The sequence below is a fragment of the Pygoscelis adeliae genome, unplaced genomic scaffold, assembly GCF_000699105.1.
Source record: "Pygoscelis adeliae isolate BGI_AS28 unplaced genomic scaffold, ASM69910v1 Scaffold142, whole genome shotgun sequence".
Classification (NCBI taxonomy): domain Eukaryota; kingdom Metazoa; phylum Chordata; class Aves; order Sphenisciformes; family Spheniscidae; genus Pygoscelis; species Pygoscelis adeliae.
In genome coordinates this window covers 1,212,342-1,227,212 of record NW_008824247.1, presented here as the reverse complement: position 1 = coordinate 1,227,212, position 14,871 = coordinate 1,212,342, and the positions used below count along the sequence as shown (strand labels likewise).

Below are 14,871 nucleotides of genomic sequence, written 5' to 3'. Positions count from 1 at the left end.
AAAAATTAATTTTGATTTTTTTTAATTACCATTTAATTACCCTTTCAAGCCATTTTTGTTGCAATTTTTCATTTATGTGTAGCAGTGCAGTGTCATCTTGCAGACAAACTGTATATACATTCAGTTTTTGAAAATCTTGAAGTATGGACAAGTGGTTTATCATAGAAGTGTCCCTCCTAATAAGATTTAAGTATGACAGTTCAGACATAGTATGCAAATGTGCCCCAGTAGTCTTACCTATCAATGTGAATAAAACAATAAAAATGCAAATGAAGTCCTGACCTTGGATCCTTATCTGGCATGCTGGATTTCTCAAAGGCACGGCCTTGTGCTGTCTAGCCTGTCTGTTGCGAGCTGCCAAATTCTCGACATTTGTAAGAAATTAATTCCCTACCTGAATGGATCAGATAGCAGTGAAACAGCATAGCTATGCACAGAAGTTCAAGTAGGATGTAGTTTACTGTGTTGAGGGCATGAGGTCTAGGTGGTTACGTCCTCTAAGCTTGTTGATTTACTTCAAGATGCTTTTACTTTGTTTAAAAAAAAAAAGGAAAAAAGAACCAAGAAAATTCTTGATTACTAATTGCTTCAACAAACTTCATGGTTCATTTGATAGGTTCATTTGTTCCTCTGCTGTTGCTTGGGAAGAGAGAGGGTGAATCAGATTGGGGCTCCTTTGAAACCTTTGCAGTTCCTCTTGTGGACTGATGCTGCCTTTTGGCATTTCTTGTAATGGTAATATTTAATATGTCAATTCATTCAGTTCTGAAAAACAGTTTCAAACTAGCAAGAAAAACACATTCTTTTTTAATGTTACTGTATAGGGGGTACTGGGACACTGAAGTGATGTCTGACCATTAAATTCTTCATCGCACCCAGAGGGACGTGCAGGGGGTTACAGCCTGAGATTCCAGTCATGCCCTGTTACTTTGAATTCTGTCAAAACAGCACATGCATTGAATTGTGTGTGTTTTAATATGTAAAACAATTATCCAACAAATACATCAATAAATCAACATTTAAATGTAGCTAATTAGTAGAGCGTAGTACTTGTTGCCTTACGTATTTTTAGTATTTGTACAGTAGTCTCAGGTGGTTTTGGGGGCCTTTAGCTACTATTGCAATAGAGCTATAATATGTTTCTGATGCCCAAGATTAACATTTTCCATAATGGTATAAATTAATTCATATAATAATATTTTTGTAATGTTCAGTTATTAAAAGAACCCTTGAAAGTGATATCAAAGCAGCAAAAATAGCAGTGGACAACAGCAATTGATAGAAGAGGAGGAAAAAAGTTCACACTGACTAAACTTGTTCTCCCTCAGCTGTCTAGTGTGTGTGCGCAGAGTGACCAAGTCTTAGGAGAATTGAATAAAATCCAAGAGAGATGACAATATTTTAGGAGGAGGTTGAAGTGAAGGTACTGAAATCAAATAAAAATAAAAGAAGTCATTTGCTCTTTCTGTACTTAATTTCTTTTCTTGTAAAGTAGAACAACTCTTTTATGCTGTATCTAACTTTTCTAGTTTGGGTGTAAGCTTTTGGAGTAGGGAATATCTTTTGCTGGAAGTGTTCACAATGCCTAAAATAATAGAGAATGAGGTCAGCTGAAGACTTTAATCATCATTATATTACTATTGAATGATCTTTGAAGCCTCTTACCTTAATTAGATGCCCATTTCTGTGAACATAGAGCAATACTATTCTGCATACAGTCCATGACAAACTTGAAAAATTGTGTTGAGTCTCAGCGGGCTGAACCCGGTTGACAGCTGATAAACGTGAGTTAGAACATGGGGCATTTGTTTGGTCGTTCATTCTTAGTTATTGTAGGGCTTGATACATGTGCAAAAGGTGTGTTCTTTCTGCCCCTTATCTATCACTTATTAATTTCTAGACCATGTGTACCAAAGAAATACTAGTAAAGTAAGTGAATGGCTATCCAAAAGGCAGAATGAGATTATTACCGTGGCATGTAGTGACTCATGTAGATCTTCAGATCTGCAACTCTCAGATTCACAGAAAAGATACTTCTTGTTTAACCTGCTTTTTTCCATCTGTCACTACAGAGAAAGAAGAGGCTCTATCACCTATTTTTTGTCATTGCTTGCTAGACAGCAATAGATAGAGATCTGTCAAATTTGAAACCTTTTCCTAAAGGTTCTAGTTATTTTCATAAAATGATTAATAATTTTATGTGAGCAAACAAGTGTGTTATTCCACATCTCATTCTTGGTAGCAGCTGAAGGGATTGTGCTAGCACCTTCCACTGCTAAAATTAATTGAAAGAGATAATCTGGACAGGAAACTTTACCCAAAAACTTAGCATTTGGAAAAATAAGCAATTGAAAATTTACTTGTGTAACGAGGCATTGGGCAGCTTGCAAAGTATATCTCTTCGCTCTACATATCTTGCAATTAATAGTTTTTATTTCAGTTTGCCAAGGGGAAAAGTATGACTTCATGACATTGTCTAATTTACTGTCTCATCTTTCTTTTCACCTTTGGAAATGTTTTTTCTCTTATAAGCATTCAAAGAATCCCCATAAGAGATCGATGCTCCTAACTGTTGGGTCTTTTCCTCCTCTATCTCAGGTTAACAAGAAATAGATTTTTTTTTTTTTAAATTCCACATGAATTATTAATACAATAATTTTCTCCAACAGGTGCCTGTACATAGCAGAACAAGGGTGTGATTGTAGTATGCTTGAATATAACCCTATAACTTAATTTGCTATTGTTACTAGTGTTTGCTGGTTTAAGCCTCGTGGTAGGAGTTTTGGCATGTGTTAGAAGTTAGGTTACGAACAACGGAAATCCAAGGATCTTTTCTGATACTTAAAATATTCCAGGATTTATGCTGATGATGATAGGTAGAAATAGACTATGTAAAAGAAACATGAGAAGAATCTTTCATTTTGGGAAGGATGGAGGGAAAATACAACACAAGATTAAGTTATTCTGTTATGCATTGCTTCCAGTTTTCTTGGTGAAAGTCTGAGATTAATTGAAACTTCAACCTTGGACTGGTCTTAGTAAATGTTTTATAGTGAATTTATGTTGGTCAGCTGAGTTGCATTCATTGACTGTGTGTATGTGATGAACTGATCGCAAATGCAAGGTAGTATGAATTATCCTAGGCCACAGTGAAAGGCAGCTACATTGAGTTGAATTGCTTTTAGTGGCTAAGATTGTCAGGACGCCTCAGATTGATAGCAACAAAGTCTGTTCTTGCTTCCACATAATTCAGATGTCAGAATAGCATAGCAACATTCAGAAAAGCTGGGAGAAGAAAAAAAATTGAATCAGTGATGTTTCCTTCTGACTAATTTGCCATATTTTCTTTCTAGTGAAAATAACATGACATACCATTGGGAAATTCAGCCAATTAATGTGCATTTAATGAAATATTTGAATACTTGAAGTCGCATCACTTCTGTAGTACTGATAAATTTTGGCTGATGGGTATTGGGTAAAAGAATTTCAGCCTGAAACTGATGTTAGACCACTTAATAGTGGAATTCTGTTTTGTGTTTAGAGCAACAGTATAATGTTAGTTTCATGGGTTGGTAATTGAATGATTTCTTTTTTTGTTAAATACTTTTATTTCTCTTTCAGTGTTTTGTATCCTACTTGCGTTCAGTTTACTTAATGAAGAATAAGGAAGTATTTGATGTTTTCAAATTGCCTCTAGCAGAATATGCCCTGTAAGTATGATTGTCTGGGAAAGTGAAAACTGTATATTGAGAAGTTTTGCAGTGGATGATAGCTTTCAATAGCTGTTTCGACTCTGTTAACACACAGAATTGGACAGTCTTATAATGTGTTTACAGATTCATATTTATGCTGTGCTTTTGCATATTTTCAAAGACATTCTAAATAGCAATTATGTGTAAAAACAATATATCTCTACAGAGGGAAATAACTCTTACAGCAGAAGGTACATTTGCTATATAGAATAGAAGACAAGACTTGTGAAGTAAAAGGATAGAGAATAATAGGGTTGTGGGTGTGTTTGTTTTTTTTCAGGTTTGCCCTTCAGCCTCATAGCTAAATGCCAACCTATAAAGTGTATTATTTAAAAAGAAATTGGAGTATCTAAAGATGATCTATTGCAGTTTCATTTTGAGTGTGATTGGGACATTGCTCCTTGGACATAAATTACTTTTCAGAAGATTCAGTGGGCTTGGTAAAGATGAACCATCTGCACTGGACACAATAGCATCTATTTTACTACGTCTATTTTTGTACATATATGTGAACCATTCCACATTTTGTATGAGAGGGAAATTAATTTTGACAGGTTGACTTTACAGATGACTATCATCTGAGATTGTTTTAAGGCGTGAAGTTTTCGAATAATCTCACGGGACATAGGATAGTCAGAAGGGAGCAGGAAGGTGCTCAAAGATGCATGGTAAATTAGTTTTATGCCTCTGGAATTTCTTACAGAGAAGACTTAAGTCTTCAAACTTGTCAGCACATGGCATAATGAACTAAAATGTGACAAATTACTAGACTGTAGAACACCTCGTCTTCCTGTGCTATGCTGCAATTAACATGATTATGTTTTTTAAGGTACATAAGCCTATTATAAAAGATGTTTTCGTACTTTATGGACTGAGAAATTTTTAAAAAGGAGAACTAGCAAAAATTTGAAAAATTTCACTACATGCATTGTCTGCCCCTTCACCTCTGTAATTTGTCAGCATCTTTAAAACCTTATGGTAGGTCTTAACCATGCTGAATGTAAGGGGTAGTGGCAGAAGATTAAGAGTAAGGGGGATGACCACACAAATTTAACCAGTGTGTTAAGAAACCAACTGACAGATGGTGGTAATGCTGAATTTTCAGAATCCCAGTGCCTCTTTCTGGATTTCAGAATGGTGTGCCATCTAGTATCTGATATTGATGTGGACAGAGTAGTCTACAGTTCTGTTCTTCTCAGGCCTCTGTGCCAGGATTTAGTCCTTCATCAAGGTCAATTCTAATCCCAACTTTGCAAAGTTACTAGTAAGTCATTCCTGTATTAAAATGGAAGAAACCAGACTGTTGTTTGGAGAGAGTAGGAGAGGTTTAGTCAAGACTGAAATATATGGATGCGTAATCAAAAAGTCAGAAGATAATAAATCTGGGAGATAATTTGGAGATTCTGCTCTAAATGAAGTTTGTTGGCACTCTTCTTCCCCACTCTCCAGACTGCTAGTCTACCTAAATACACCCTGGACTCCTCTGGCTTTCAACTCTGTTTATGTCCACTGATACAGTGGATCAGTCAGCTTAATTTATCTGAAAGGCCCTCAAAGTCTGGTACATTTGAATTCTGCGTTCAGAAGCAACCTTGGTTTACATTCTGCACACAAACTCATGGCAAAACCCGGAATGAGAATCCTTTCTTCCCTTTACCTTCTGTGTGTATTCTCTGAAAAGTATTTCAGCCTTTTTGTGGAGATTTACTGCTAGCTTGATAGATGTTACTCTTCTAAAAATCGTGCAGAGAAAACAGGCTGCTTAATGCCCCTGTCAGGTTTGCATTTCAGTCTGTCAGGCTGTTGCCCGCCATCTCCCTTGCTCTCTTGCCTGGCATGTCGGTGCACTGAGAATCTTCTAAGCTCTGTTGATTAAGTCTGCAGAAATGCAGTAGTCTTTTTTGTTTTTATGTATTATATAAAATTATTATATATAGATATATACACAGAAAACTATGTTGTGTGTTTGCATTTCTGTACACATATACACATATGTATTCTAGAGATTGATCACCTTTAAGCTATGGTACATTAGTATTCTCTCCAGTGTCCTCTCATTACAAATTGCTATCAAGAATAATTTGTTGGAGGAATACTTGCACAGGCTTTGTGTTAACACAGGCAGCCTTTAAGTTTGGGGAAGGAGAACCTCGATGCTTGCATAAAAGAGAAATTTGTCTTTTCATTGCAAAAGACAGCTTTGAAAACATAAGAAAAAGTAAACAAACAACAGGGTGGAAAGGGATAATTAGTCTGGCCTCCTGGATAGGAGGCAAGGTAAAGAGGAGGCAAAGATTCAAAATATTTTACTTCTCAGGCACTTTTTGTTAAATGCTAACATATATATCAGTCTCCAGGGGCAGATCTTAACAGGCGAGTGTGCTGGACGGACACGTTAGTCACAGCTCAAAGGGGCTGCCAGGAAAAGTAATTTCCTCTGATTTTGTCATGTCTTCCAGGAGGAATGCAGCATATTTTTCTCTGTTTATCCCTGTATTGGTACATAGAGAATAAATAAAGCAGGTTGAAGCCAAGTTATTTGGAAAATGCCTGATACACACAACTTAGTACCCAGCTAGTTTTGCAAATATTGCTTACAGATCAGTGTTACAAAGCAGTAGGTAGCTGCAGGTCCTGTCAGGTCTGAAATGGGCAATACCAGGATACATGATCCATCTGCCCACATCTGTCTGTCCTCTCACTGACCAGGGAAATCACCCACTGCACTGTCACCCCAGTCCCGTCCCCTGGCTGTAGATGTAGGCCTGACCCTTGCTGCATGGTCAGGGCAGAGGGTTTGGTTTGTTGTCTTGCTTTGGCTGCCATGAGCAAGTGCGAGGCTGCTCAGCACATCCCCCAGACAGCGCCCATCACAGGCTTTGCCCAGCTCGTCATCCTTTTGCTGGTTCTTGGCCCTCCTTCTCGCTGCCCTTGTACTTCCTCTTCTAGACCCCAGTCTCCTTCCAACAAATAAGCCTGCCCCTAACTACTTTTTCCCCAGTTATTTCCAGTCTTCATACACCTGTAACCAGACTTAGTATTTCTCATGCTGTTACCTAGTTAATCTTGGCCTCATACGGTATTACTCATGTGGACCTCAATATTCCTTCCAATAATCTGTAGAGTTTGGGCATTTCTCACGCAACTCCCCCTCAACCACCTGGAGATCCAGCCATCCCTTTCTGAGCTTTCTGTAACTACTTCTGCAAGCTTCTGAGCTTTCTGATCCTGCCATACAGATCTCTGAACAAGCTGCAGTCTCCTCTCTAAGTCCAGGGTCATTATTCTCTTAGTCATCATCCTCGTTTCTTCTAGGATCTTGAACTATCTTTTCTCATTGTGCAGCCAAGCCTGCTATTGACCTTCAGTCACCTTAGAAATAAATGTACTTGCATATGCATGAGTAGCAGTTCCAGTAGAGTGTCTCTCAGAGTTGGCTAATCCAGTTAACTTGGAGAAATGGTCTTTAATGCACTCTAGAAATCTCTGTTGCTTGTGCTCTGCTGTGTTGCCTTTGAGCAGGTGTCAGGTGTGGCTCAGGTATGAAGAGCACCAGGGCCTGCAACTGCAAGGTGGAGGCTTCTTTTACTTTTGGAAAGGCTACATCTCGGTGTTCCAAGTGTTTGGATTCCAACCATGACATCCTCTTTGTTGGCCTTCTCTTTGATCCTGACCCATAAACTCTTGATTAGCTTGGCCCTCCTTCTTAGTGGAGCACCATGCATTTGAGCTCCTTAGTGTAGAGGGCTAAAGCTGGCTCATCAAATAAATAACACAGCAAAAGCAATTTCTCTGTTCGTTTTGGTTATTAATCAGACCATCTGGAAAGCCTGTTAATTCAGATTTGTGTCACTTCAGTTGATTTAATTTCTCCTGTTTTCAAATGGTTGCTCATCCTGTCTTCTGAAAACATTTTAAATGTTAAATGTAGATGTAGCATATATTGCAAGGAAATTAATACACATTTCTTCTCTTGAAATAGCTTCTGGGAGTATTTAACCTTTTTCAGGCTATTTTAAGTTTTTGTCTAACCTGTTCTACATTAAAAGAAGTCACTGTGCTGTGTTTTTATGTGTTCAAATAATTCTGAAGAAGTTCACTAATGGAATATGTCTTATACTTAGTAAATGTAGTAACTTAATATTAGAATGAAGCACTAACTTTTGTAAAATTGTTGTGCAGCAGTTCTGCAGAAGTGACCTCGGATTCTTTACAACTGGCTCATATTTCAAAAAGGACTGGAAATCTAGGTGCAGATTAGGAACTCTTGTGACACTTAAAAATTGAAAGATTGTACTGGTCTTAAATTTCCTGTTTTAATTTGTTTTGGGCAAGGACAGATTTTGCTCTGAGTGTCTAAGATTCTGTCTTTTTAAAGAGTTGAGAGATGACCAGCTTTTCACCCAATCAAAATAGAGGTATAGTGAAGTTACCGTGTTAATGTAAACATTCTCAAGATCTTTATATAAGCATAATTAACAAACCTGAGAAAAGGCAGTATTTTAAGTTTGATACACCATTCATTTGAATTAATTTTTTTAAAATGTTTACTAATGTTTGATTTTCCTTATTCAATAGCAAACAAAGGTGGTATTCTTCTTAATGCCATACAGTGTTCTTTCTTTGGAGTTTTACTCTTTTAACTTACTTCATTTCAACTTATATCATTGTCAACTTGCTTTGAATTGAAGGAGGTACCTGAGCATTGTAGGTGTTTTGTTCAGTTACTTCTGTGTATTCCCTGATCAGCGTTAGGGAATGATGATGTCTGGCCACTTCAGTTTCTGTTGACGAATAGAACTGTCAGCTGTACTTTCATTTATAGTAGCAAAACAATCCATTGGTTTCAATATTGCTTTTAGAAGCTGATTTAAAATGTCTTTCTAGAAGAGCTTACTCCAGGGAAGTCATTGCATTTCACACCAAAATATGAAACAGGATTGTTTTTTGGTTTGTCAGCTGAATTTGTGTTGCCATTTTAAGGCTACCATAATCTGAGGACTACATTGTGGTGTTAGCATGTTTTTAGTGTTCTGTGTTAGAATTTATGAAATCTCACTAAATACCTGCTTTTTGTCTGTCTTTATGAGAACGTTGCACATTTCTTACTCAGGAAGAGTGCATGAATGCTAGCACTAAAATCAAAGAAGAGCTGTAACTTCAGTTGGACTAGGATTGTGTTCTGGGTGGCATCTAATGAATTAATGAAAACTAACATTGCCCTTTCTAGTTGGTGGAAAGAAAAGCTGGTTCATATATTCAGGTTTTTTAGTATGACTGAACTCTAGAGTTGGCAAATGATTAAGAAATAAATTCTAATTGTTGAATCTTACAATATGAGGAAACTTTCAGGAGGAGTAGAATGTGTTTGTCCCAAACTGTTCCCCGTTTGGAATATACTATAGAAAAGAGGCAGTAATGAGCCAAAATGCTGACATTTCTTTGAGAAGTTATGTAATTAAAAATGTTTGGGGATTGTTTGTACACAACTTTGTTTAAGCTTATCTACTATTACTTTCTTACCAAATTCGACCATAACACCTTCCCTCTCCCCCAGGTCTAAAGGCTGTATTCTTTTAGTTCAGATGTCATTTGAATTCTGATAGCACTGGTCTTTTTTGGTAGGATTCCTAAGTAACGTAGAAAAATTGGCCAACACTAACTGATAATAAATTTTATGCAATTATTAAAGTAAGACATCAATGCAGCACAGCAGTCTGGCAGGTGAGATTTCATATTTGAATGAGAAAAGCTGTGTTGAAGTCTCCTCCACATTATGGCCTGCTTTTTTTGACTTTTTTAACTTTTCCTATGGAGAGAGTAGTTTCTTCACCTTGTCAAACTTTTCTTTGCAGCCATGATCCTGATCTTTGATATTAGCTCTGGAGACATAGAAGAGAATCTGTGATAAAATCGGAGTTTGCAACCCTGTGTACATTGTGTCTGTCTGAGAAAGAGAAATGAACACAAATTGCGTAGTTGCTGTACAGTACTACTACTTGCAGTACTTTGTCAACAGTTGACAGCAATACTTTATGTAGAATAATGTTGTGATACCTGGAAAAGCAAAAATGTCTTTCTCTTGCAAAGGATTTTTTTTTGCTACTTTGATCCCCTTGCCGAAGAGATTGCACGTTTGTTGATGTTGCAGCAATCTCTTTATATGTGTTTTATTGTGCCTGGTGTTAAGGCCCAATTCCAGGTCTGAATCTCCTCCAGCTGCTGCAGTGAAGCATTACATCTGCTTGGTTTGGGGTTTTTTTGTTTCAGTTATTCCATAGGCCAAACTTCAACACATAGTTTCATTGCAAAGGTAATTAGTGTTAGCTGTCAAACACTGAAACAAGTTTAAGATTGCTGGTTGCTCCACTTTCAATTCCCAAATGTGTTGTGTTATCCTCTCAGCAGTGCACTATCAGTAAATGTGCAAAATACATTGGATAAAAACTTACTTTGATTTTTTTTTCCCCCATAAAACTCTATTTGTTTTACTATTGCTGTTAGTTGCTTGTAGAAGAACAGTATTGGGTTATCAGAAATACTTAAACAAAATTAACTTTACATTAAAATTAAGGCTTATTTATTGAAAAACTTGTTCCTCATCCTAACAGCGTGAGCTGCTTTTTGGGCGTGTGTCCACTTTTCTGTGTTTTAACCTGTGGTCAGTACCAAAACTGCCCCGTTAACCACAGGTGTGGTTGTGTTGGCGTTTTTTTGTTTGTTTGTTATTTACGCAGCTTGTCTTTACTGTTGACTACTCTGTCTCTTTGGCTACCATTAACAGTTCAAGGCTGTCCAGAGCCTACAGTGCACTCTTGCTGCTCTGCAGTACCGTTTGGATGCTTCATGGACTGTTTATAATGACATTTCCACCAGGGAGTGCAGATCTGATTTTTCTCCTGTGACATAACTCGGGTTTCTTTATTCAGAGCTGTATGGTGAAGAGAAGACATAATGCTGTCTACTTGAAACGAGCAGTGTTGAGAGGAGAGGTGGTGTATAACTGCATAATCTGAATCGAAAGAGACTGGTCTTCTATATGCGTGTGTGCACGTGTATATGTATAGCCATTTTAGTTGGTTAAACACTACTCCTTTGCTAAGTGTGCGTACAAGCCCTGAGTATTACAAACTATCAGTTCCGTATTGTGTGTTTCAAGTGTAGATGTGGTCTCTGTATGTTCCTTGCACAGTACCAGTGTCCCCCCCATTTTTTTGTTCACCTAATGAGAAGGCTTGTGAACTCTGAAAGAGACACATTTACTGCTTTTTTGAATTTGGATTTGGCAGGGTCAGGTGTAATAAAATGGGCAATTATGAAGTTTGCTGAAGTCAAATGATCTGTTGAGACAGAGTGTCTGTTCCCATGCAATGCTCTCCAGTATTGTTGCTCTACAGTATTTTTGCTCTTTGGCTAATCTCTTGTCTCTTCATGTTTGAATTGTCATGAATAACTGGGTAAAATAATAGTATTGTTGGCACTGCTGGTTACATATGACATGATGGTAAAGCCTTGCTGTAGAGGGATGCAGGCAGGTGAGATTTCCTTTAAGGGAGAAATGTCTCTCCCTTAGCTTTTTCTGCAATTAGTCATTTTTCCATACTGTGTTTGTTCTTCTAATCTTTCCATCACTGTGAGATGGTGGGTATAATGTTTTGTGTGCACTTCTAGCAGTGAAGGACACAGACATCAGTGCTATCTCAGTCCTTGACATGACATCTGTGTATCTTCAATACCAAATTACACTGATGTTTCTTCCACCGTATTTTACTGTGAATCATAGATAATGTGCTCTTGTCTACAGCTTTTCAGGTTCTTTGTTTGCTTTCTTTCCTGGGAGGATTTGTAAGTGTTCTTGAGAGTTATTCTATCTTCCTTCCTCTCTCAACGTTCACTTGTATTTTTCAAGCTGGATTGTCCTGTTGTAGGCTAAATATTGTTTTGTAAATATGTTGGTCAAAATGTATCAAAATGAATTACCATAATTAAAATCTAATCACTTGAGCCATCGATGAGGGCTTCTAATTTAGAAAAATTTTCTGTATCTACCTTTCAGATTAATTTATATTTAATTTCATGCTTTAGATCGCTTGGTCTTGCAGTGGCACCTCGTGTGAGATTTCTTCAAAAGGTTCGGAAACAGCTGTGTGCGAATGAGACAGCTGATGGGATGGATCACTTGAAGGAGACAGAGCAAAATAAAAATACCCTCTCCTCGATAAGCAAGGAAGGAGTGGAGAAATGCGGAGCTAATTTCAGTGGAAAGGTGTCTGTTAACAAAACAAAGGAAAAGGAGAGAAGGAAAGAAACTGAGGAATGTTCTGCTTCCAGTGAAGGTGCTGAGGAGGGTGGTGAATCTGAGGATGAACCGGAAGAGGTATCTGAGGAGGAGGAGGAAAAAGAAGTTCCTGTACCAAGCAGGGTTCCAAACCCAGACTCCATGCAGTTCGTTGAAGATGACGATGACGATGATGATACTAAAGATCTTGATTTGCTGACAGTGAAACGACGGAATGTTTTTGGTGTGGAATCTAAAGATAATACAGCACCGGTAAGTTCACTTTATAGTAAGGCTTATGAATCTTAATGATTTTTATATTGGATGTACTCCAAGTAAGGAGGAGGAGAAAGGAGAAAATTCTACTCTTAGCAGAATACTCACCTGAAGTCAGATGTGTTGTCCATATATATCAGAGGTCAGAATTGCTCCCAAAAGATAAGTGGTGTGACCTTACCCTTCTATAATTTTATGTTATTAGCAGAAAGTAATTTTATTTGCATAATGAATATCCTTGTAGTTGTTTTAATTTATGAATAACGTGATTTGAATACCTGGGAAATTTTGACAATTTTAATTCTTACCACTTACTAATTTGCTTGTACCTCTCTAAAATAACTGCCACTTTCAGTCATAATTTTGATGCTGTACTGCCGTTTATGGCACTGGGAAGCAAATTGCAATACACGATGAGCCACTTCCCGATACAAATCGTAACAAATGATCTTTACAATAATGTAACCTTCAAACCATGATTTTTGCTTTCAACGGGACCTTTGCTATTAGGAATTGAGCCAGTATCAGAAAGAGAGAGTGCGCGCACTTCTTGTAAAGCATGGTTATATAAAGGCTTATTAAAAGTATTCATGTAGATCGTTCATTTCCTTGGCAAGTAGCTTTATAATTCAGGATTTCTCTGCGCTTGGTGTTCTGAGAAATGTTGCTTTCATTTAATCTTTAAATACAATGTTACAGTAAGGGTGGTTTTGGTTTTTTTAAAATTATTTCTATAAAGCAGATTTGGTACGTGCATATTGTGAATTTTTTGTGTATTCTTTGCTATCTAGCAACTATATCTCTGTAGTAGAGAGATCCAAGTGAAATAGCCATCTGCTTCAGCAAGACGTTTTTCTGAACTTACATGCATGCAAAGGGAGCCTCCTGTGAAGCAAAGTATTTATTTTTCCAACTGGTATTTTAAATCTTTCTTTTTCTGTGCTGTTATTTAACAGCACAGGGCACTTGTCATGGCCTTACGCTAATCAGCCTACTAGCTGCATTTGTAAGCAGCATCTTTCTTTAGTATTTAGTGAAGTGTTATAAACTAGTTTTATCAGCTAACTTTGTCAAAGATGAGCAGTTACACAGTAATCTAACCACAGCCTGCACTCTCGCCTCTCCGGTGAGGAGGCTGCCGCAGGTTGCCATCTTGTCCCAGAACAATGGGAGGAGGATGCTCCTGGAATTACCTTTCTGTTCCTGTTATTCTAAGCCTGAGCTGTCCTGCCCCGGCACAGCCGCTGCCTGGCAGTAGCTTATATTTATTAATAAATTTCAGTTTCATGTAGAAAAGAAATTGCCATTTTAAAAACAAAGTGGAGTAAAAGATTTCTGCCTTAGTTAAAGAATGATATTCTCACAGCTTTCATAGTGCTCCCACGATTTTCCATGCTGAAATACACAGACAATTTCATGTTGCTTTTGTATGTTGGAAAGTGAATTGGGAAGTTTTGTTCAGGAAATGGTAAAAGGAGAAACTTTGACATAAAAGAATGAACAAAAGAAATTTAATGAAAAGTACCAGTGATTTAGAAAGTAATTTGGAACCTCACCTTTTAACAGTTTCCCAGCATTAAACATTTATAGGTTAGTTTATGCTTGGGCAAGTCAGACGTTATGTTCTGTGATTCAGCATTGATAAACTGCAGTAAGGGTTAGTGGTTTGTACTTCGTGTGCAAGTGTGGAAGACCTTGTATCACCTGAAACCTCTTGTACGTGGGGGCATAATAATGAAATATTTGGTTATTCTTCTAAGCAGCTGTCAACAAAAAAATCAAAAGTTTCAAGGTCTGTATCATTAAGAGCTTAAATATAATTTAAATAATCTCCTACAGAAATGTGTACGGAAGTGCAATATTTAATTTTTAGAAAGCAGAAGTGCAGACCATACTATGCCTAGCTGTGAGAACTAGTCTTGATCGACGCATATGGTAGTGTGGTGTTTATTACCTTATGTTACTGTGAAAACTTGATAAATTGTGGAATGCTTTAAATGTAAGGATTCTATTTTTGGTAGGGATAAGAGAATAAAGGTTTCTATCACTAACCATATGTTGTCTTTTAATGTTTTGGTATACAAATGCACATAATAGAAATTACACAGAAAGATTCAGGCATTGTGCATCTTTTATTTCATGTGTATACCTCAGCACCACATTTTGTGGATGTTAAAAACAAGTCGGTAACTTGCAACACTTTATCTTTTTTCCCATTTGTTTATTTTCTGGATAAAAGTTTTGAAGTGATTATTACTGCATTAAGGTAGATAAGTTAATATCTAAAAAATTAGAAAGAACTGATTCCTCTGGGGTGTAAGAAGCACTGAGCAGCATGAGTGCAGTTTTCCTGTTGCTGTGTGTTGGAGTGTCCTTCTAGGGAGGACTCGGGAACCAGTGACTACAGTGTACTGGATCATTGCTGCATTTCTAGGATGAGGCAGTGCATTAATTAATAGTATCAAATGCTGCAGAGAGCCTAGGAGCATGAACATAGAGTGTATACTTGGCTAGATCACTTAGGATTTTTTTTAGAATCTATTCTTGGTCCTAAATAAGGTAGGA

General features: G+C 37.3%; 1 protein-coding gene across 1 annotated transcript in view; it reads left to right on the top strand.

The window, feature by feature from the left end:
* LOC103926414 (probable ATP-dependent RNA helicase DDX10) overlaps positions 1-13,136 on the top strand; it is an 84,971-nt gene extending 71,835 nt beyond the window's left edge. The window contains exons 14-16 of the mRNA XM_009335278.1: positions 3,622-3,710; positions 11,838-12,303; positions 13,098-13,136. Of these exons, the coding sequence (XP_009333553.1) occupies positions 3,622-3,710; positions 11,838-12,303; positions 13,098-13,136 (594 nt within the window). The remainder of the gene's footprint in view (positions 1-3,621; positions 3,711-11,837; positions 12,304-13,097) is intronic.
* The last annotated feature ends 1,735 nt before the right edge of the window (positions 13,137-14,871 follow it).